We start from the raw sequence: 24,620 nt of genomic DNA on the forward strand, positions 1-24,620 counted from the left end.
AAAGAGAAATATAGGGAATCAGTCAGGACTTCTAACAGAATGCTGTGAATTCAAGTTTTGGCCAGGCTCAAAAGTTTAGCGTGCAGGAGGGTAGTTCGGAGTTATTTTGTTTAAGGCAAGTAAGACGACCCATTGATGTGGGGAAGCGTAGCATGTCAATATTTTGCATTCTTGGGCAAAGCCAAGCTGTACTGTTTGAATATAATCATAGTTGTTGCTTCGTATGTTAATTCGCTGTGGAATAAAGTAGCTTAATGATTTGGATCTGGCCTTGTCTTATCAAGTGTTTCCTTGGTCCACCTTCAAAGAACTTGAAGAAGAACATGTTCAAAAGACACAAATATCCAGTTCAGATCAAAAAAGGATACTATTGTTACATCTGTGGGTTACGCTATTGTACAGTTAGATATTGGGCAGTTCAAACTACTTAGAGAAGTGACAACCGACACTGTACTTGAGAGAATATCGAAGAAGAGACCCTAAGTTTGTAACAAATTGGAAGGAGAGTCACTCCAGGCTGTTTGTTGCACCTCCTAGTGGCTGAATATACAGTGGCGTAGACAGAGGTGTGGGAGCAGTTCATCCACTCAGCGAGAGGTGATGCATTGTCCAGGAAGATAGTAAGGAAGAGGATGAAAGTAATGTATAAATTTTGTAAATTAATTAATTATAAATCGTATTGGTGTGTGCCACATATTAACTTTAGATCAAGGAACAATGAAAAATCTAAGTGGCACTCATTGGATAGCAACCAAATTATATAATCAAATGGATTTATAATGCATTTGAACTGTCAGTGGGAAAATGGACTTTGTGATATGTATATATTAATTTGGGAATCCCTTACCATACTACACTTTCAAAAGCTTCTTGGGAAGACATTACTTCACTGTACTATGAAAACCAGTTATGTTGGCTGTCTATAATGTATGTTATTGACATCCTGCCTTTAGTTATTAACAGGAAGGCCTGTAATATTATCATGTGTTTTTTTAACATTTGTTCAGCTGCACAACAGTGGGCCGAGTGCAATCAGTGCTGCAGTCATGGAAGTGGGTTGGCCTAGTCATTACCGAGACGAATATCTACTGTACATCTTTCAGATACAAACAGATGGGCCTTTATCCTGCCACGTAAATGCTACAATTAATCCACTACAGCTAGAGGTAGGCATCACTTTACTATTTTCTCTAAATGACTTCTGTAAAAGTAATTGATTCAAGTCTGCGGAATAAAACCTGAGGTGAAATCAAGCACTCGACGTCTTCTCAAGTGAGTTGGTCAACCAAATCTTGAGAAATGATTATTTCTGTGATTAAATATTGAAAAAATGGCAACAGCAACAAATCCAGCAAATTAATATGAAATTTTTAAAAACAGTGTAGTACACACTTGCCTTGAGAGATTATGGAGAATTGTTTTTCCATCTGTAGCAGCAGGAGTGCACAGTGTGCAGGCTCTACAGGACGGAGAAACTTAGCTTCTATGGTCAGCTGTATAGTCAATACAGCAGATTTATACTTGTAACAAGTTTAACAGGATATAAATCATGTTAAATTGATTGGACACTGTTCATAACGCATTTTGCATACTTATCATATAACATGGTAGAATGCAACAATAATATATTGGAGGAGGGTTCAGTGGTGAAGATATTTTTCAGACTTGGGTCATAATAAAAGACCAAAGGCACCAGATGGCTATTTGCCCAACTTAAATTATGTTATTATTGCTAGCTACTGTGTCATCAATTTATTTTTAATTGTCATAGTCATAACATAGGTTTGCTAATATCCTGGTTCTCCTGTGTAGAAATAGAGCCTAACTGATTAGTGAGGACACTGGATGTGTGAATTCCAATTAGTTAATAACGTGTTAGTGTTTTAATGTGTTAAAACATAAATGTTGCTGGAAAATGAAATGTAAGATTTATCTGCTTAATCACACAAGCATCGATACTTAACTATTTTTCTGACATCAAAATTGGAAAAGATATTGGTTACAAAGTGGCTAGTTGCCGAAGTAAGTAGGTAGATTTTTGTCTTTACCGCCTGGGGAGAGTGTAGAGAGGAGAACCAGACAGGGAGGATTGCATGTCTGTAACTGAACCTGCCTGATATTCCTCTCTGAATCCTGGCCCAGGCGATGTTTAACATCTAGGTGGTAAAAACAAAATTCTATTCCAATAAGTTTAGCCTGCTGATTGTGTATACAGAATATAGGTCTTGTTCTTGTTTGAACTGCATACAGCGTGATGTTTTATGAAACATCCTCTATTGTGAATAATAAAGACAACACTTGCAGAGAATAATGCCAAAGAAATTGTAAAGATAAGTTCACATTCAGTTTAAAGACTGATAATACTATAAGGACTTACGATAAATGAAATGAATCACTGGCCGTTTCAAACAGCTCCAAATCACAAAAGATAGATACAGATTAAGAAATCCATCCAGTAAAGTCCCACAGTACCCCTCCTCCAATCCCATCATAGCACCTCACTATTTCTTAAATGATTCCAAGATTTTGGCCTACACTACTCAGAAGTTGATTCCAGGTATTGGTCACTCTTTGTGTGAAGAATAACTTCCTGATATCAGTCCTAAATTTGCCTTTTACTAGTCTGAGCCTGTGCCGCCTTGTCCTTTTGTCACAGATTAATTTGAAGTAGTATTCTGGATCTACCTTCTCCATTAACAATTTACAATTTTACATACCTGTAAAAAAAAAATCACTTATCTTTAACCTTGTTAAATGGCTGAAAAGTCACTGGCCCTGAATTTCCTTGGGCTCTCTGCCACTGCACCACTGTAACTTTGTCGGAAGGGCAGTAAAAAGGTTGTTTATGTGGGTAAATGGGGTTTCCTCCACACTGCCAATGAAATTACGGTGGTACAGTGACAGAAAGTCCAAGGAAATTCAGAGCCCAAGTTTTTTTTGATCTTTCCAGATAGACCTTCGACACTAGGAACTCACCTTGTGGATGTTCTCTGATCTGCCTCGAGGGCAGGAATGCCTCTCTTGTGTTGTGCTGACAAAAGCTAGACACAGTACTCCAGCTGTGGTCTGACGAGAGCATTATACAGTTTAAGTATAGCCTCCTCTGACTTGTACTTTATTATTTTACCTAAATAATTCAGCATTCTATTTGCTTTGTTGGTTTCTGCTGTGTGGTGATTGGACATATTGAGCATTGGGTCTACTAAACCGATAAATCTCTTTCAGCTTCATCCTTAGCTATTTCAGCATGGAGTACGTATATTGCCCATTTTTCATTCCCATGTTCAATACTTTTTACTCTTGTCTGCATTAAAATTCATCTGCCTTTGTTCTTCCCACTTACATATTTTGCTTAACTCATTTTGTGGTTGCCCAGGTGTCTCCTCAGATTCAACCAACCCTCCTGATCTAAATTAAAGATATTAGGGGCACAACACAGTTTCTGGGCACCCTATTCAGCGCTTACCCATGCCCCCCTCCTCCCCACCGACATAACTCCCTTAACAATTGCCCACTGCTTTCTATCCTTCTGACGATTTCTTATCTACTCCCAAGTTTTATCCTGAAACCCTATCACTTTAAGCTTAAATAACCTTTCCTTTGAAGCAAATATTGCCCAATCTTGTATATACTCACAGTGAGCAAGGAAAAAACAGGTCACCTCTGGGCTGCTTTCCATATCTCCTAGTAGCCTGATTCAAAGCGTTATTGGCAGACGCTTGGGAATAGGTTGTTCATGTGTTTTCTCATTAGGTATAAAAATAGGATGCGGCAACAGTGACTCAAGGATCATTCTCACTATGATTTTCCTACCCTCCGTTGAGAACCGCATGTGGTGCATTTCCCCACAGCAGTGCAAGTTAGATCATGAACCCAATGGTTTGGGATATCACTGGCTCAAATCCACACCCTGTCACTAGGACATCATATGTTGCTACTCCAATGATACTGCTACAAAAGCATTTTAATTTCCTCCAATTTTCCTTGAATTCCTCCCTCTTCAGAATTCCTAGGTTGCCCACCCATCTCCAGCCAAGATGACAGGCAGTTAATATACTGTTAAATCTTTGCTAATGTTGCTTTTAAGCCACTTCTGTGGGGATGCATTTTGTCCTCTTTGTTGTGATTCAACTAATAGGAGAGATAAGATCAGAAGCCCGGTATGTGGTGCAGAATCATAGGAATTAAGCCATATTCTACCAGTGGATGAGATGAGGAATTGGCCCCCAGATTCACTGTATTAGCTTCACAGTATGATGCTGCTTTTGTTCTTTTGTGAGGTCAAAAACACAGGCTTGTCATTGAGCTAATGCTGCTTTTCCAGGCATGTGGTTCAGATGGTAAACCTAGACTGCCTATATGGTGTGGCAATTCCATTTCCAAGAAGTCATGCGCAACCTTGTGTCAACAGGTAATAATTGCACATTGCTTACTACTTCTGGCTTAAAATAATGCTGGAATTAAAATAATAACATAGGATAGACTCATTTTCCTTCCTCACTTTACTCAGTCGCATATGTTTTACATTTGAAAGATCAGAAAAACAAATTAAAATAAATTTTCCTCCAGATCATTTGCATGGTCCACGAGAGCTCCAGCCATAGGCACTTTCTCTGGCTGTGCCTTGTGCCTAAAAATCAGTGAGGAAATATGAGCGCACCTGGAGAGCAGCAACCAGAAGGCCACACGGGCTTCCAATCATCCCAGGAGTGTCCTCGTTACCCCTGCAGTCTTTTTGGTCCATGGGTTCCAGAGGCAGATCTTTGCTCCAGCTTTGAACAGGCTCTGATGTGGTGCCCAACAAACGATTGTGAGGTAAATGAGGTGGAAGGTGGAGAATATTTCCTTCCAACTCATTTAAAAGTGAACGTCGATGACCGGTACAAGCCCGCTTGAATCACAGGAAGGGTGGAGGCCTGATGTAATGGGTCTTTTCCCCATTTTCTTCTTCCCTGTGACTGGGAAAAGCTGATTGCACAGGGCAGAGGGATCTCTACCTTACTTGTTCCCCGGTTTTGACCAATGATGCTCAGATCCAGGCACCAAGAGGCATAAGAGAGTCGCCCATAACATAAAAGAAAACACAACAACAAACGGCCATTTGGGTAATCAAGCCCATATCTTTCCACAGACCATGTATTATCCTAACATGGGCTCTATGCAGCCCATTTAATTACAAAGTATCCCCTTTCCTGACGATGGTAAATCAAGCCAATATGTCCGAATGTTGACCTAACCCTACTTCTTGCTACATTGACTAGTTACATTGCTTGGCATGACAATTCCATGGTCTCATCAGTTCAGGAACCATTATCTTCCAAAGACATCTCAACATAAATCTAAATTCTACACCTTGTACCATGCAGCTTTGAAAAGCTCAACATTTATTTGCCATGCAATACAAACTATGCATCCTTGAGCCTTGAGCTGCAGAGTATGCTTCTGTTACAGATTTGGCCCCAAAGGTAAACATTAGGCTTCTACATCTAAAGTGGAAATACAACAAAAGTCCTCATATGTCAAAATGAGGTGGGAGTCACTTATGAATCTCACTCACACCTTCTCCTAAAAGATACTTACATTCTAAAATGTCCTATACCAAACAAAGCCTATATCACTCTTCCGCTTTAAATAAAGGGTTTGCATTTATGTAGCACCGTATCATATTGTCAGGACACTTTTTGAAGCGCAGTCACTGTTAACATGTAGGCAAACATGGCAGCCTATTTGCACATGGCAAAGTCCCACAAACATTAAGTTAATCATAGAATCATAGAAAGGTTACAGCACGGAAGGAGGCCATTCGGCCCATCGAGTCTGCGCCGGCTCTACGCAAAAGCAATCCAGCTAGTCCCACTCCCCTCCCCCGTAGCCCTGCAAATTTTTCCTTTCAAGTACTTATCCAGTTCCTTTTTGAAGGCCATGAGTGAATCTGCCTCCATCATCTCCTCAGGCAGTGCATTCCAGATCCTAACCACTCACTGCGTAAAAAAGTTTTTCCTCATGTCACCTTTGGTTCTTTTGCCAATCGCCTTAAATCTATGTCCTCTGGTTCTTGACCCTTCCACCAATGGGAACAGTTTCTCTCTATCTACTCTGTCTAGACCCTTCATGATTTTGAATACCTCTATCAAATCTCCTCTCAACCGTCTCTGTTCAAAGGAGAACAACCCCAGCTTCTCCAGTCTATCCACGTAACTGAAGTCCCTCATCCCTGGAATCATTCTAGTAAATCTCTTCTGCACCCTCTCTGAGGCCTTCACATCTTTCCTAAAGTGCGGTGCCCATAACTTGGCACAATACTCCAGTTGTGGCCAAGCCAGTTTTTTATAAAGATTCATCATGACTTCCATACTTTTGTACTCTATGCCTCTATTTATAAAGCCCAGGATCCCATATGCTTTTTTAACCGCTTTCTTAACCTGCCCTGCCACCTTCAACGATTTGTGCACATATACCTGATCTCTTTGTTCCTGTACCCCTTTTAGAGTTGTGCCCTCTAGTTTGTATTGCCTTTCTTCGTTCTTCCTACTGAAATGTATCACTTCAAATTTTTTTTTGGTAAATTTCATCTGCCACGTGTCCGCCCATGCCACCAGCCTGTCTATATCCTCTTGAAGTCTATCACTATCCTCCTCACTGTTTACTACCCTTTCAAGTTTTGTGTCATCTGCGTTTTAAGTCAATTTTTGAGTTGCACTGTTTATAGTAGCAAATGGGAGCCAAATCATGCATTGACTTGGCTCCTGTTTGCTACTGTAAACAAGATACTAGTGAGCTGCCATGGTTCTGTTGAATGCTGTGAACATCCTCAGTGAAATATTTTTGTTTCTGTTTTGCACATATAATCATTCACACACTACATGGTCCCGACTTTAAAGGCGGAGGGGAGCGGGGGTGGTGTGGGCACGTTGTGTGGAAGGTCCGAAGTGGACGGCGCACTTGGCAGTTGTGAAGGAAGTGAAGCCCATCTGATTTTAATTTGAATAATTGAGATCAGTGTCCTGCTGAAAGCCGGCGGGAATGATGTCAAGGCCAGTGATAATTGAGGTGGGAGTCAGCCGGCGCTGGGGACCTAAGGGAATGGACCTGGCATAAAGTAAGTGCTGGGGCATGGCGGGGTGGGTGGTGGTTCCCAAACAGATGCCAATGTGGGGAGGGAGATTCAAAAATCTTACTTAGCTTGGCCTCTTCTGGCCACTCTACTGCGTCCCGCCAGGTTTCTCTGGCAGGTTTGACACCGGCGGGCCTCCCCGAGAGTCTTTGTAAAAATCATGTTGCATCACCGGTGATATCATCAGGTTGCGACCTTTACAGATAAATTAGGCCCTCGCTTGCCTCGGGAGCCTCGGACGACTTCAAAGTTGGTGAAAATAAGATGTCGCGGACGGGAACGGTGCCAGTAAGTGGATTCGGCCTGATCATAACCCCTCCCACGTACTATTCTCGCTGGGCGGGGGGGGTGGTTAAATTCGACCCCTATATGTTGGCACAGACACACAGAATACTGGGTCCATCGGAGCTGACCTCTATAACACAGCAGCTAAAAAATATCACCTTACGAAATTTTTACTGCCTCCTTTTTTGTGTAGTTTTCAAGTATTTTTGGCTGCCTGTTTCATTAAATTTTTGACCCTTTTGGGTCCAAGACCTCAATGAAAATAAAGTGTAAACAGATAACCTCTCCAGAACATTCAGTCATCACTGAAGAATCTGAAACATTTGCAATCAATTAAAAGTATTTCAGCAACACTGATCAGGAAATACGAAGTTGCTTTTGGGCATTTGGTCATTACATGCGATAGCATGTTTAGCTAGAAAATGTTTAACTGTTTGAATGTTGAAAGGCCATTTTAACATTCAAGTTGTTCAAAATTGTTTAAATTTTTCAACCACAAAAATGATCTGCAAACCTCAAGCACTGAATGTTATACGGTGAGAGTCTAAGAAATGTTGGTAGTCAGAGGGATTTGGGTGTCCTTGTGCACGAATCACAGAAAGTTAACTCGCAGGTACAGCCAGCAATTAGGAAGGCAAATAGTGTGTTAGCCTTTATTGCAAGAGGGTTGGAGTATAAGAGTAAGGAGATCTTGCTGCGATTATATAGGACTCCGGTGAGACCACACCTGGAGTACTGTGTACAGTTTTGGTCTCCTTACCTAAGGAAGGAGATACTTGCCTTAGAGGGGGTGCAATGAAGGTTCACTGGATTGATTCCTGGGATGAGAGGGTTGTCCTATGAGGATGAATAGAATGGGCCTATATTCACTGGAGTTTAGAAGAATGAGAGGTGATCTCCTTGAAATGTATAAAATTCTTAGAGGGCTTGACAAAGTAGATGCTGAGAGGTTGTTTCCCCTGGCTGGGCAGTCTAGAACTAGAGGTCATAGTCTCAAGGTAAGGAGTCGGCCATTTAGGACTGAGATGAGGAAAAATTTCTTCACTCAGAGGGTTGTGAATCTTTGGAATTCTCTACCCCGGAGGGCTGTGAATACTCAGTCGTTGAGTATATTCAAGACCAAGATCAGTGGATATTTGGATATTAAGGGATATGATGATAGGGCGGGAAAGTGGAGTTGAGGTAGAAGATCAACAGTGATTTATTGAATGGCGGAGCAGGCTCGAGGGGCTGTATGGCCTACTCCTGCTCCAATTGCTTATGTTTCTAATGTAAGGTAGGATTTGGGAAGTGTCCACAGATGTTTGTGCCTTAAATAAGACCTCTGATTGAACTATGAAACAATACATCTCCTCTTGAACCAAGCAAACCCTACCATCTTGAAAAAGCAAGGCTGAACCAAATAAATGAGCTGAAGATATGTCCATCCAACAAAGGACTTAACTATGTAGCGATTACTGAAGTCAACCAAAAATTCAACAGATACAAAACCATTCAGGATCCCACATTGAGTGCTCGAACCAGGAAAAAAATCAAAGATGCTGGGAACCCAACCTGATCAAACTCGGCTTCCCCAACTGCCATCAGAACTGGGAAGACAAATATAAAATTTGAGCCTGTGGAAACCCATGGTATTGCTGCCAAAAACTGGGAAAATCCCTAATATTGTGAAGAATAGAAAAGCTCAGTGCTTACCACAAACATCAAAGGACCGATTTTACCCCCCATCCTCACCTGGTGGAAATGATGTGGGGGGTGGGGGGCTTCTGCCGCCATCATTTTTACTTGCTTGAATTCAGGCACAGGAAGGCCACCCATCTCAGAGGAGCAGGGGCCTAATTTAAATGGTAGATGATGTCATCGGGGCTTGCACGCCATTTTAACTGGGAGCCTGACTAAGGTCTCCAATCCACCAGCAAAAGCTGGCGGCAGCAAGAATCTAGGCCACAGGAGGCCCAGGTAGCTCTCAAAGGTTCCTTGTAGGCCAGGAGGAGCAGAAGTACATCTCCTGGCCCCACAAGGATACCTTGAGCCTCTCCTACACTGGGCTTCCCCCCCCCCCCCTTCCCGATTGCTGATTAGTGAACCCTCCCCAATCCGTCCTTAGCTTGCTGGGCACCGCTCCTGCCCCCGACTAATTTTTCTTCCCGTCCACTGGCGATGATGTTATTCCCGATGGCTTCTGGAGGGAGTCTGAATCAGGGCATCGAAATGAGGCCCAGGAGTTAAAATCTCCCATGTCACATGCTCAAGGGGGCCAAAGAGTTCACCGCCCGCTTCGTCCCCCGCATTCCCAATTCACTCCCCGAATAAAAGTTGGCCCTCAAGTTTCTTCATTCACAATGTGGCGTAATATGTCCCTCCCTCCATCTGCTGTTTAAAGCAGCAGCAGGACCCCAGGACAATAAGCCTGAATCAATGCACCACTATCAAGATCAAATTAGAGCTCTGTTGATAAGCCTTCACAATCAACACAAAATTATAAAACCAATATTGAGGACCTGCCAACTACATCCTGGTGCAAGAGCTTCTCCCTCTCCACCTGGATCTCCAGCCAAACTTGGAACACATCAGTATTTCTGATTGGGATGAGAGGATTCAGGATTGAAGCAACTAAGTCTGCCCAACAGTTGAAATATAGACAATATCTCTCAACAAACATCGAAGACCTAGAAACAGCAGAGATAGGAATCTGTGAGTGACCATCTCCTGAAGCCCAAATAAACATGTACCACATGTTAACAGTGACAAAATCATTGTTCGCGAACTTGATGACTTCAACAGATAGAGCAGAATATGCATGGCTAATATAATTTGAATTAGAGAGATGGCAAAGGAACATTAACACCGTCACCCAGAATCTATTTGGTAAAATATATATGGATGTGCATCTTGCTCATCTAATGAGCCAGCCCTTAGCAGTAAGAGCAAGTCAGATACATATCCACATGTGGAGATTTGCCTTCAGAAATACTGAATAAACAATGGAAATTTCAATGGGATCAGAGAGAATATTACAAGTGGACAAAAGGAAAAATTCTATGATCCAGCATTCCCAGCCAGGAACAGTGCTCGGCAAGTGAAACTTCGGAAGGAAAGTGTCTTTCACTTTTTGTTTCCTTCGCATACAGTTGGACTGGCTGGCAGGAATACGCAGGGCTGGGCTGCTCTCACCCTTTACAAGCTTTTCCTGGGCATTGTTGAATTGATACTGGCTGTGATCTGCCCATTTACCATAGAGTACAGTTGGACAACTGAGCTTCAGCCACGCCTAAATGGCAATAAAATTTAATGTGCAGCAATAAGGGAGCTCAATAAGAACTTAAAGGACCAAGTATGAACGAGGGTGTTTGAAAGGGAGAAACGTAGAGAAAGGAGCCGGAGACAAGACACTGCTGAAATTAATGTGTTTTTAAATAGTAGACATGAATTGTTGAGACTGTATTGAGCTTCCTCTTTTCATTGTCAATGTTAATGCTTCAAGTTAGAACCAGGTGAGGATATGACTGTTGTTCCTAGTGTCATATGAACATTGGAAGTGACCCTTACAGAAAAGTAAATCATTGAGTATGTGGGGAAGCATTTTCTTTTAAGAAGAAACATTTTTTAAAAGTTGTAACCTTTTGGAGTTGCATTTTTTTGGCACAAATGCAAAGGGTTACATACTATAATGCATTAACTTATTAAAGAGAATGATGGACAGCATCAAGCTGTGCTGTATGTTGCTGTGCATTCATGCTGCTGGACGGGGTTAACTTGTGTGACAATTTCAATAGACTGATTCAATTTACAGGAACAATATGCCGTTAAATCTAAAGACAGTGCTTATGAAAGAGGTAAAGTTTCATGATTTCATGGTTTCACTGGTCATCAGTCAGATTATTCTCATGGTGTATCATTTTTCTGATTATAGACTGCTGACCCAACAGCTGTCGGAGAGCATATCAGCTTGCAGGACCCTTCCACGGCCACACATCTCATCACAAGACGAGAAGTGAGGTTACCACAGCCTCTAAAACATGATCATTTGAGAGCACTGGTAAGTAAAGCACAATGCCGATTGTGAACATTATTTTCCTTTATTGATCCTTTTATAAAATCCATTATTCCGTTAACTATTGGGCGCTCCCAATGACTTATGGTAATTGAGTGACAGTTTTGCAATTGTCCAGCTGTCTAATAAAGCTGCTTTTATTTTGTTTACTGCACTATACAGTGTTCAACAGATTAGGGCCAGTTTTGCAGAATTGTGGCACATCTTCAGTGTGACGCAAATGTTGTTTCTCCCAAGATGCACCTCTGCCCCAGCCAATTTTCTAGCTTCTGGGTTATTATCATGGTTATGTTAGGGGGTCTACACAGGTTGGGGGGGGGGGGCACAAAGGACCATGTGGAGGATAGCCATGACAGACTTCAGAGAATTGCTGCAACATTGTGTTGCTGGTGGTCAATGTGGTGCCAGAAGGTTCACTGAAAACATTTTCAAAAGTAAATATGAAATTTGGGCAGGCACTGGCATCTGATCCTCCTCACCCCATGTTTCCTCTATTCACTGTGCCCAGGCAATCCAATATGCCCAGGTACAAGAACAGGAAAATCTACCCTTGCATTTCCACTATTGGTACTAATATCATTTTTTTAGTGTAGCAATAAATAGCTCTTAAGATATTTTCCTTAAGACAAATAATCTGTTGAACACAGCACAGTGCAGAAAGCAAAGTAAGAGAAGCTTTATCAGACTGCTGACACATGATGAAACATTGTTAAATCCATATAACTTTAACAAAAGAGACTTAATTCACTGATAAACTGTTCATAACTTTCAGGAAGTAGTGTTTGACTTTTTTTTTAAGTCACTGCTTGTGAATATTTTCTTTTGGTCAGTTACATGTCTGACTCTGATTCTAAGTTCTTTGATATTTCTTACCTAAGCCGCTACATCAGGCATCTTTTACCTGCAGGAAATGGACATGTGTGTCCCATTTGTTGATCCAAGTATATTGCTGGAGTTTGCATTTAACTATGTGGCCTTCTGTAATTTTCTCGCTATTGTAGAAATAGAAGTTAGCAGGTTGAAAATGGAAGGAAAAAGAGAAAACGGGGAATGTCTTGAAAATAAGTTAAATTATGTATCCCGTCCAATTTTCCAAGGGCAGTTTGGGTACATATAATGAGGCTGTGCTGCCAAAATGTGCAGTCTCATTTAAATATTGAAGAAAGAGCCCCTCTTTAAATTTTAAGCCTTCAGGTGAGGCTCTGTGCTTTAACCATAAAAAAAACAGGCACACTGGAGTACCTGGACCCCTTTTTAACTTTGTTGCATTTTTCTATACATTTTTCGGTATTTTGCTCTATGCATTAGTAGGTTTTACTGTGTAGTACTCCATTTTTGTACTTTTGTTTCTGTTCTCTCCTTCAATACTTTTGTTCATTATTCATGGTTACTGCTGGCATTGACATGGAAAGGTTCTGAACGTGCTACATAATTGAAATGTGGAAGAGGGGTAATATGTTTTTGGATCTTTTCTATCCTTCTTGCTCTAAATTAGTTCATTTCTTGTGTTTTAGGTCATATTTCCCAGACCTTGAATTGAGATGTAGGTAAACTTTTAGTAATGTGCCTGTGATAATGAAACAGAAAACCCTGTCCAGCAATTGCTTTTAGCTACTGGACTTAACCTTTGCCTTCGTAGCATCTCTTCTGTTTTCAATCAGTGAATAGAGCATCCTACCTTCATAGAATCATAGAAAATTTACAGCACAGAAGGAGGCCATTCGGCCCATCGTGTCTGCGCCGGCCAAAAATGAGCCATTCAGCCGAATCCCACTTTCCAGCACTTGGTCCGTAGCTTTGTAGGTCACGGCACTTCAGGTACACATCCATGAGTTGAGGGTTTCTGCCTCTACCACCCTTTCTGCCTCTACCACCCCCACCACCTTCTGGTTGAAAAAATATTTCCTCAGCTCCCTCTAATCCATCTACCAATCACTTTAAATCTATGCCCCCTGGTTATTGACCCCTCTACTAAGGGAAATAGGTCCTCCCTTTCCACTCTATCTAAGCCCCTCATAATTTTGTCCACCTCAATTAAATCACCCCTCAGCCTCCTCTGTTCCAAAGAGAACAACCCCAGCCTGTCCTATCTTTCCTCATAGCTAAAATTCTCCAGTCCTGACAACATCCTCGTAAATCTTCTCTGTACCCTTTCTAGTGTAATTACATCCTTCCTGTAATGTGGTGACCAGAACTGTACACAGTACTCAAGCTGTGGCCTAACCACTGTTTTATACTGTTACAGCACAACCTCCCTGCTCTTATATTCTATGCCTCAACTAATAAAGGAAAGTATTCCATATGCCTTCTTAACCACCTTATCTACCTGTCCTGCTACCTTCAGGGATCTGTGGACTTGCACTCCAAGGTCCTACACTTCCTCTACACCTTTCAGTATCCTCCCGTTTATTGTGCACTCCCTTGCCTTGTTTGCCCTCCCCAAATGCATTACCTCATATTTCTCTGGATTGAATTCCATTTGCCACTTTTCTGCCCACCTGACCAGTCCATTGATATCTTCCTGCAGTCTACAGCTTTCCTCCTCACTATCAACCACACGGCCAATTTTTGTATCATCTGCAAACTTCTTAATCACGCCCCCTACATTTAAGTCCAAATCATTAACATATATCACTTAAAGCAAGGGACCTAGTACTGAGTCCTGCAGAATCCCACTGGAAACAGCCTTCCAGTCACAAAAACAGACTTCATTTTAAGTTTATGACCATTAAGCAAGTTTAGTTTTATTAGGGATGGGCAATAAATGCTGGCCCACATCCCATGAACGAATAAAAAAAAAGTTAGCAAAAGACAAACAAGCAAATAAGTAACAATCATCTAATACAGTTATATATTTACTATAGAAATCCTGCCACTTATCTCCTCAAGTGAGAAAACAATAAAAGGATTACAACTCTAAGTACTGAGGTAACCCTTTACAAATATTTTTTATGTTATGCAGCATTCCTTTTCTTAAACTTTCAAGTGGGGAATCTGTATTAGTATAAACTATCTCTGTCAGGAGTATCAAACTGACTGATTCCTTCCCTGAGATTTTCAAACTGACTCCCAGATTCAAAAGGAACAGCTCTTTTTATATCCCAGAAAGGAATTCCTGTCAAAGGTGGTGTAAAGAGAGGGGAATGCATTTGAAGAACATTTGAGGGGAGTGATATAGGGCTGGAGGAGATTGTAAAGGTAGCGTGGGGAAGACTATGTAGGGATTTAAAAATAAGAATGGGAATTTTAAATTTAATATATTATGTACTTATCTAGCTTTCCCTTAAATGCATCTATGCTATTCGCCTCAACCACTCCATGGGGCCGATTTTCGGATGGCGGAGTGGGTGCGTTGGGGGTAGGGGTCTCTTAAAATGGCGGAATCCCGGAGCGGGTTCGAACCCGGCTCCAACCTGCTGACTTCCGGGTTCCCCAGTGATGCGTTCAGATGCGTGCGCACCTCCCGAATGCGGGACTCTCACCGGCAATTAAAGCCGGCGGGATGCTGCTTTACATAGTTAGGCAGATAGATGAGGTACTTGACAGACCTTATTATGTGGAGATTTTGGCAGGGGTGCAATTTTGAAGGATCCCTCAGTGTGTTTCCCGTGCTGTGGGAAACACTCTCTGTTGGAGCAGACGTGTTTCAGCCAGCAGCCAGTGGGAGATGCAAAGGATTCTTTGACAGGTGGGGGGAAAACCTCATTTATTGCAGCAGAGCACTCCATCACTTGAGACAAAGTTTTGGCTGCAAGACCTCTGTGTTTCCACTCAAAATTCTTAATTTATACCCAAAACTCTGCTATGCAAACACATTTACCTACTTTGCGGACCCCTGAAACTCTCACTGTCAGGATGGGGGGGGCGCCATGGCTGCATTCATCACTTCATCCGAGGACGAGCAACATCACCAGCCTCACCAGGCATGGCGTCCACCTCCGCCATGTGGAGCTCCACAACACAGTGCTGCGCCACAGGCACCTGCACAACAGCACGGAGGGCAACAACAGAGAGAGCGACGTCGCAGGAGGCACTAGTCTCGAAACAGGGTCTACGGACTGAGGCTCAGCTTCCTGGAATTCTCTGAGGAGCAGTGCATACGGAGTCTCAGGCTCAGGCTCAATCGCCAGGTAGTCGCGGACATCTGCAGCCTCCTTCATGCCGAGCTGCTCCCGGATAGACCAAGTAGTATCTCCTTATCTGTCACTGTCAAACTCACCACTGCCCTCAACTTCTTCACCCTCTGATCGTTTCAGGGTGCCACCGGGGACATCGTCGAGGTCTCTCAGTCATCTGCACACAAGTGCATAAGGCAGGTCACCGACGGCTTGTTTCGCAGGGCCTCACACTCTGTCAACTTCCCCATGGATGACCTCAGCCAGATGGAGAGGGCAGTGGGATTCCACGATGTGGCTGGCTTCCCACGGGTACAGGGTGTAATTGATTGCACCCATATAGCAATACGAGCACCTCCACACGAGCCAGGACTGTTCATCAACAGGAAGGGCTATCACTCCAACACTCAGCACATCTGTGACCACTGCAAGAGATTCCTTCACGTGTGCCCCAGATACCCTGGCAGCTGCCACGATTCCTTCATCCTCTGGGAGTCCAACATCCTGCCCCTCTTCCACGTACCGGACACCCGTAAGGGCTGGCTCCTCCAGGACAAGAGATACCCCCTGCACACGTGGCTCATGACACCTCTGAGGAACCCCACCACCGAGCAACAGCGTCGATATAATGACAGCCACATCGCTACCAGGTCTACAATTGAGCATGTTATAGAGCTGCTCAAGATGCACTTCAGGTGCCTTGATCGTTCTGGGGGAGCGCTTCAATACGCACCAGACAGAGTGGGACATATAGTCGCCTGTTGTGTCCTGCACAACATGGCACAACAGAGAGGGGTGCCGCTAGAGGAGGCCCCATCCACATCTGCCACTCACATTGAGGCAGAGGAGGAGGACGAGGAGGAGGAACAACCCATGGGCAGAACTGCGGCTCACCTGGCTGCTCGTGAGGCCAAGGAGTCACTGATATGTGAACGGTTCTCCTAACATCAGACAGTGAAGAGTCCAGTTCTCACCACCTGGACAGAGCAGCGGCCACACCAGCTTCCCTCCCCCCCGCCCCCTGCACAAAACAGTGGTGCAACTACACATACACCCACTGTAGAGTGACCCAATGGGTGGCATCAAGTGTGGGCGTTCATGGTGAACCTCATGAAAGGGCCTTATTACACAAGCCAGTCAAGAATGGCCAAGCCGTGGCAGTAGTGGTGACAATAATAATATTTAATGTGCGATTAACAAAAAGCAAATATAAATAAAAAACGTGACAAACCGTCAAACACCCTTGTGCATCCCCTTTGTGCTTACAAAACCTTCACCTTTCGCTTCTGACTACTTATACGAGGTGCATCCCCTGTGGCTGCTGCAGAGGTAGTGGCAGGTTGCTTATGTTCATGCCCTGAGTGCTTAGATGCTTTGAGCCTTCACCCTCTGGGTTTCAGTGCCCGTGAGGGCCCCTCCAAAGACTGTCCACCTGCACCTGTGCAGCGGCAGACTCGGCCACCTGGAGAGGAGGCAGCATTGCGGTTACTGGTTGAGAGGGGGGCAACGGGTGAGACGTGGGGGCGCCTTGAGTGGTGTCCCTGCTTCCATGTCCCCTTTTGCCATCTTCCCTCCCCTGGGCCATACCTACACCACTCCTACCACTCTGCTGGATGACAGTTTGGAGGACAAGTGTGAAGCCTTGTAAGGCCAGTGCTAGAGTATCTGCCTGCCTGTTTAAGGCGGCAGAATGTTGCTCACCCTGAGTCCGAAGGGCCGTTGTCAGGGCCTCAATGGACTCATTGGTGAGCCCTGTTTGAAGCTCCATGGAGGCTAGCCTTCCCTCCATCGCAGACATTCCCGCACTTACCCGCGACACTATCTCAGAGATGCCCTCCCTTACCTCCTCAGCGTGATTGTGGAGAGTGTGCTTGGCACCTGTTCCAGCAAATGTGCTGCTGCCCCTCGATCATTCTCCTTTTCATGGATGGCCCCCAGGGTTCGGCATCTGTGTCCAGCTGAGCAGAGCCTGGAGAAGAGTGCTCCCACCGACACAGATTCTCCACGGCTGCCCCTGCCACCTGTGTCTGCTCGTGCTCACATGTGTGTGGTGACTCACCATGTGAGACCCCAACTAAGTGAGGACGGGGAGCCACCGAGGTGTGTGTATCCGTGCTGGTGGATGGCTCACTCAGATGTGACGGTGCCCCCTCAGAGGCCGGCAGGTCCTCTGAGGAATCGCCCTCCACCGTCACGATGGTCGCTGAAGTCCCTGTAAGAGAACAGAAGATAATATTAAGCATGAGGACAGATGTTGAGGTGCTGAAGATCGCAATGTATGTTAACATCAATTGCTATTGTGTGTGCTGAATGTTAAAGTTCTGTCACCAGCCATTTGTCAGGTGCCAGTCTCGGCGTCCCCAACGGACAGGAACTCGAGGGTGCAGCTCAGTTCCGGAGCCTTCTACTCCGCGTCTGAGGACGACGATCTGTTGCGGCCCCCTTCCGGTCCTCGCCCTCTCCCGTGTGTTCTGGGCTGTCTTCTCCTGTAAGGGGAGAAAGTAGAGAGGCGTGAGTGAGTGATGGTGACGTGGCCAACCGCTTAATGCATTAGTTTGGGTGAGGCTGACCATGAAAGAGATGCATCAGAGGGTGAGTATGAGACAGAGCCATGACATTGTATGAGGATTGGGTTGAGTGGTAGTGGTGGGGTGAGTACTGGGGAGGTGAGGAAGTGCAGGTAAGTTGAGGATGAGCTTTGAGTGGGTGTGAGGAGTGATGTGATAGAGTAGTGTTGGCAGTGCAGAAGGAGTTGTGGGGTGCGGGCGGTGATGTGGAAGACGGAGTGCAGGAGAATCAATAAGTGTACTCACTTTGGCTGACCTAGTTAAGTCATTGAAGCGCTTCCTGCACTGGATCCAGGTGCGGGAGACATTGCTGCTGCTGCTGACCTCCTCTGTCACCACGAGCCAGACCTTCTTGGTGGCAGAGGCAGGCCACTTCTTCCTGTCCACCGGGTAGAATATATCCCTCCTCCTCCTCACCCCATCCAGTAGCACCTGGAGTGAGGCATCACTGAATCTGGGAGTAGCCTTTCCCCTGGGCTGCTCCTTTCTGTAATTTTGGGTGTTTGCTCCATGAGCAGCATTGGAGGATTGCCCCTTTAAATAGAGCTCCTCCAGCTGACAGCCTGTGATGCGGGTGTGCAGTCCGCCCACTGCACAACTTTCCGATGGGAAACCCGGAAGTCACGTTAAGTGGCTCCAATTTACCTGCGATCGCGTGGGGAACGGATGGATGTTACTGGGCGGGTTACCCAGGCGCCCAGTTGCCACCCCCTCCCCCCCCCCCCCCCCCCACTGCCATCCCGCCTCCCTGGTAATATCAGAGCCCATGTGTTAGAGTTCCACATTCTCACCACTCTGAGTAAAAAAGTTTCTTCTGAATTCCTTATTGGTTTTATTAGTGACGATCTTATATTTATGGCCCCTAGTTTTGGACTCCCCCACAAGTGGAAGCATCTTCTCTATGTCTACCCCATTTAACCCTTTCATAATTTTAAAGACCTGTATCAGGTCACCTAGCCCCCAGCCTGTTCAGTCTTTCCTGATAGCTGTACCCTCTCAGTTCTGGTAGCATCCTTGTAAATCTTTTTTGCACTTTCTCCAGTGCTTCTATATTCTTTTTGTAATAGTGAGACCAGAACTGTGCACAGTATTCTGTGGCCTAACCAGAGTTCTACATAAGTTTAACATAACTTCTGTATTTTCGAATTCTATTCCTCTAGAAATGAACCCCAGTGCATTGTTTGCATTTTCTATGGCGTTGTTGACCTGCGTTGCTACTTTTAATGATTTGTGTAGCTGTACCCCTAGATCCCTCTGCAGCTCGACCCCTTTTAGCATCTTATTTTCCAAGGAGTAGGTGGCCTCCTTATTCCTCCTAATAAAATGCACCACCTCACACTTATCTATATTGAAATTAATTTGTCATTTATATGCCCATTCTGCAAGTTTGTTAACGTTCGAATGAACATAGGTTTTGTTTGAGGAAGGGGCAATAACCACAATTTTGAAGAAAAGAGGGAAGGTGCCTGAGAAAAGGGAACCATTGACAATGTCCACGAGAATTGCGGCCAGGAAGGGGAGTTGGGTGGTCAAGAGTTGAGTGGGAATGGGATCAAGGGAGCAGGAGGTGGGTCTCATGGACAAGATGAGATTGGAGAGAACAAGGGAGAGATGGGGCCGACAGAGTTCTAGGACTAGAGTGGATGGGAGACTTGGGGCTGGGGCCCTTAGTGCAAGGAGAAGAGGAGGACACAGAGAGGCAGCTGAATGGATAGTCTTCATCTTAGTGACAAAGAAAGGGTTAAGCATGGAACAAAAATCTGAACTGCAGTTGTTTTATGTTGAACGGATTATATACTGCGACTGGATTTAAAAGAACAATTACTAAACCAAAATTGGACAAAAATGTTTTTGTCACAAGGAGTTTGCAGGAGGCTATCATTTGATGCAATAGCTTCTCAGACAATTTAGCCTCACTTGTCACTACATGGCACCTGTACCTGGTTACAGGAGATCTAGCTTCACTGTCTCTGCTTCTACATTCTCCCCAGATGAACAGCTAGAAGTTGATCACCACTATTATTCCTGAGACTCTGGGTTCTCTGTGAGTGGAATGGTGACTTCCCTTGATGTTTCTTTATCAATGCTAGGAGGATCTTGTACGTGAGTTGCTGGGGTGTCGTTATGTTCAGAGTCGTCCATAGAAGACACTTATGCAGGGTGTGGGACTGGTACAGAACTCACGCTGTGACCTTAGTCACTCAGGCTGACCCTATACCTGTATTCATAGACCACTGGTAGAGATCCTTTCCTCAGGGAAATAAGAATAAAGAATAGGGAGTATCTTGGAGGCTCCCAAACAACCTCTTCAGATATTAGCAACCCTTCCAGAATTGTGTTCATGTTCAGTCAACCCCTTTCTGAGTACAGGAAGACTACGCAGGGGCAACCAGCACAGTGGTTTTCCACTCTGCGCCTAGCAATCCCCTAACCAGCCCCCATTTTTCTATATCTTCCTTACTTTCGATCTGGTTCTCACCACAATTCTGTGCTCTTCTTGCCTCTCCATGTATGTAAATCCAAGATGTTAGTACATGAGCTGCTGCATAGTGCAAGTTTTGATAATAGGTACTCCGCTGTGGGTCTGGCTGAAAGTACACTTTACTAATTGTAATGATTTGGAAAACTGCTCGAGAGCATTGAACTGTTCATGTTAGCTACTCTGCAAATCAGAATAAAGTGGCATTAATTGGGAATGTACCAGCTGGTGCACATTTCCCTTCCATCTCTTCAAAAGGAATAGCTTCCACTGCCTGCATATTTATGTAGACTAGCATCCTTCACTCAGAGATTGTCAGGGGCTTTATTTATATTGCTGCTTCCACCAGTGCTAATGCAAATCCTGTTATTTTATGCTATCTTTTTCTGTGGAAGTGACATAAATAGACATTATTGACAAGACTTATGCAAGATTGAATTAAGTTTCCTGTACTGTTATGGCATCCACAATACAAATGTTTGAGATCCCTTTTTAAAAAACCACCACCATCATTATGACCTTTTTACACAATAGTATCTGTGTCAACACAGAGCTAACTATAGTTTACAATGATAATGTCTGCAATACCTTAATCCACATCAGACTGAAAAATATGAATACCGTGCATAGTAAAGACTGCAGCAGTTCCACTTCCCCATTACCTTGAGGGCTGTTCTGAAGTGAGGTACTTCTTTCTCACATCATTGCATATACTTTTGTTTTCTGAGACATTATTAATATACTCAATAATCCGTACCTGAATTTGGTTATTGGTCTGCACTCTGGTCCTGAAAGGGTTATGTTATTTCTCAGCCATGCCTTCAAAGAGGACAGTGAAACCTCAGTCAGTAAAGCATGGTTTTGGAATAACGTGACCAGCCATTGCCTGTGTATTCTGATTTCCCTGCTGCACTTACTACAATCACAAACAGAACAGGTGAATTGATCATTTCTAAAGTAGCATACCTGTATTGTTAACAGGCCTTTCTTTGTGAAAGCACTTGTGTGAATAAAGTAGAAATATTCAAATGCATTGTTGGCTATTTTGACATTTGCCAGCCTTTACCTTTGATGATTGACAATAAAACATTTGTTGCCAGCATTTCCTGATGTGACCTTGCCTTATTTTTATCTGGCCGTGCCTTTTTGTGATTTTTTTTTTTGTAGGGGGATAGTAAACAGGAGAAAGTGTAATCAGCTTGATGGATGTTCAATGAATAATTTAGTTACTTCTGGAAATGAGCTTCCTTGATAACCTTTTAAGTACCAAATGTCCTTTGTGCCTTGCAGAGAGACACAAGATATTTGTAATATAATTTCCTTAAAATGATCTTTAAAATATTAATGTTGACTGTTATAAATAAGTGCAGAACATAACAGCCTTTTAAAAAGCTGCACTCTAAGTAAATGAAAGTCTCTGATGTGCAGCAATTATTCTATAGATTTTAAATGGTTAACGAGTATGAGGACTGAGGTTAGCTTTAATTTGCTGTAATTTCTAGAGGTTTGGTGCATGTGTTATAATATATATTTGACTCTTAATTCCTCGGAAATTTCCCTTAAAAATGTAAATTAATCCCATTGTAACCACCGGCGAAATAAGTGACAATGATGTTCTGCTGCTAGGTTATAACCATTAGCATTTTTAATTCATGGAATTTTAACATTAACTTAATTTTCAATTTAAGAACTTAATTCAGAAGTAGCGTCAATAAAGATATCAAATAATTTTGCTTCTCAATATTATATAACAAGAATGAACTTCACAAATCCATTAAAGTTTGTAGGTTATTAAAAAATTGGAATGAGTTTGAGAGGTGTACGGTGTTGTCAGTTAACCTACAATGCACCCCCTCCCCCAAACCCGGTGATATCAATGAACAAGCCATCATTGCTTCTGTCATGTGAAGTCAGGAATCCAATGAGAAAAAATAATGTAAGATCAGAAAGCAAATGTTCTAATTACCAATCAGTCATATACTCCATGGTGCAAAAGCAGCATTCCATTTTGTTGGCCTGTTAGTTATACGTCTGTTGTTTGTATCTGCGAATTTATTACATTTTTTATTACAGCCATAATTATTCCAGTCTACATGAAGGAAGATCCACACTGAGTATCAGTACATCTTGATCCCTGATTTTGCAATCTCAGTAAAAATGAAGTTGTGCTGGCCCATTCTGCAGGTGCACCTACTCCTGTAGTGTAGGGGTCGGCTGCACCACATTTTGCCATAGGACTCCCTCCCGCTAGGTTACTTGCACATGAAAAGCTAGTGCAGAGAACTTGGCCTGCGGCACACTTGACAGGAGAGTGTAAAATCTGGTGAGGCTGCAGCTCATCATGAGAGAGAAAGCAGACTAATTGTTAATAGTGACAGAGAAATGTAGGAAAAGTGCTTCCTTGTATGCAAAAGAATAGGAAGTGCTGCTGCAAGAGGTGCATCAAAGAAGGGTGATGTTTTTTGGGGTTAAAGGCCACTGTCCAGTAAAAGCATAGATGCCTGCTGAATAGAAGGAGGTCACTAAGTGTGGTTACTTACGTACCTCACATCAGGCTGCAAAAGTGGAAGAAACTTGCTGGCATCACGAGCAAGGGAAGGGTAAAGCCCACTCCTTTTGCACAGATTTTCTGTGGGTCCCATCTACCGTGGCACAAATCTAGATTGGGAACTGCTCTGCCCTCTGCGAGTTGCTGATTGGTGCACTTTTGCACACAATCTTTCAGTGTGCCTAAACTGCATGGAACTTTTTTTATTGAAGGTGGAGGTGGCAGCTGAGGAACAGCCAACAGATGTTGATGCATCTGGGTAAAGATGCTCCTGGTATTAGCGGGTTTCTTAGTCTGGTCAACAGCAATGGATAGCCCTGTTCTCCTAAAACCCAGTGTTTCTTCTCTGAAATAATGTGGGAACTATGAAGGGCACCATGACTGTTTCCCAGATAATGGCCACGGATGTGCATGATGATGTTTCTGTAGTCAGATACCATTTCAACAGTAAATCCGTGTACTACCTTTCTGTTCAAAAAGCCATGGGTTGCTGGGAATACCCTTGATGCCCACATGACCTCATGTGACACTTTGCACTCGAGAAAACCCTGTCATACAGTGAAAGCTGTACACCCCATCCAGCTAATGCCTCTTTTCTACAGGAAAAGTGATGAAGGTCCTTTCAAGCATAGTGTTTGCCACTTGCTTGATATATATGTGCACTCCAGATTGCCTGATATTGCTTGGAAGGATCCAGTAGCGTGAAAACTTTATGCTTTGGTAACCTGCACTTCTGCATGAAGAGGAGTTTCTAATCCAGTTGCTGTCTTTGTATAGCAGCAGAGGCTATGTAGACAGGTTTTGTCTAATATGTCCAGAGACGTGTGAGGAAGGTTCTATAAATGCAACTGCCAGGTTAGTGACTGGTGTCACCAAAACGCTTCAAGTGTCATTACTCCTGCATTTGTAGACCAGTCATGAACTCCTCTTCCTCCTCTCACTTATGCAATGTGGTCAGAACCAATGTGGTGGAACTTAAATACCGGCAGCAATAATGAAAGAAAGGTTCACCAGGGGGAAAAAAGACACAAAATCACAAAAACAAACAGTTGCATGGAGCAAAATTCATCAGGAGGAATTTGAAAACAGAACATATATCTGAAACAGAAACCATTTCACTTTAACAGGCCTGCTTGAGTAGGCCAGGTCCCAGGACTCTAAATGCACCCAGTTTTTATGGACAAAACAAATGTTGTGGGCGGAGCCTCGCCTGAAAACACAACATTCACCATGGGACTTTTAAACAGGTGACTTACGTATTGAAATGAAGTCATGCACACGAGAAGCATGGTACAGTTTTTGTCCCAATATTACCCATCAGAAAATTGGGCAGCCTGTGAATTGGTCACACGAGGTTGGGTGTCTAATTTTCCAAACCATGCCTGTGCTACCTGCGAGTTCTCACAAAAATTACCTTCCAACTCTAACTTCATCCAGCCTACCCCATCCAGGTTTGTA

General features: G+C 43.6%; 1 protein-coding gene across 1 annotated transcript in view; it reads left to right on the top strand.

The window, feature by feature from the left end:
* The window catches only part of itga8 (integrin, alpha 8), a 222,680-nt gene that overhangs the window by 160,472 nt on the left and 37,588 nt on the right, over window positions 1-24,620 (top strand). Inside the window, exons 25-26 of the mRNA XM_068006777.1 lie at window positions 1,008-1,166; window positions 11,313-11,438. Of these exons, the coding sequence (XP_067862878.1) occupies window positions 1,008-1,166; window positions 11,313-11,438 (285 nt within the window). The remainder of the gene's footprint in view (window positions 1-1,007; window positions 1,167-11,312; window positions 11,439-24,620) is intronic.

The sequence above is a fragment of the Heptranchias perlo genome, chromosome 2 (genome assembly GCF_035084215.1).
Source record: "Heptranchias perlo isolate sHepPer1 chromosome 2, sHepPer1.hap1, whole genome shotgun sequence".
NCBI classification, from domain to species: domain Eukaryota; kingdom Metazoa; phylum Chordata; class Chondrichthyes; order Hexanchiformes; family Hexanchidae; genus Heptranchias; species Heptranchias perlo.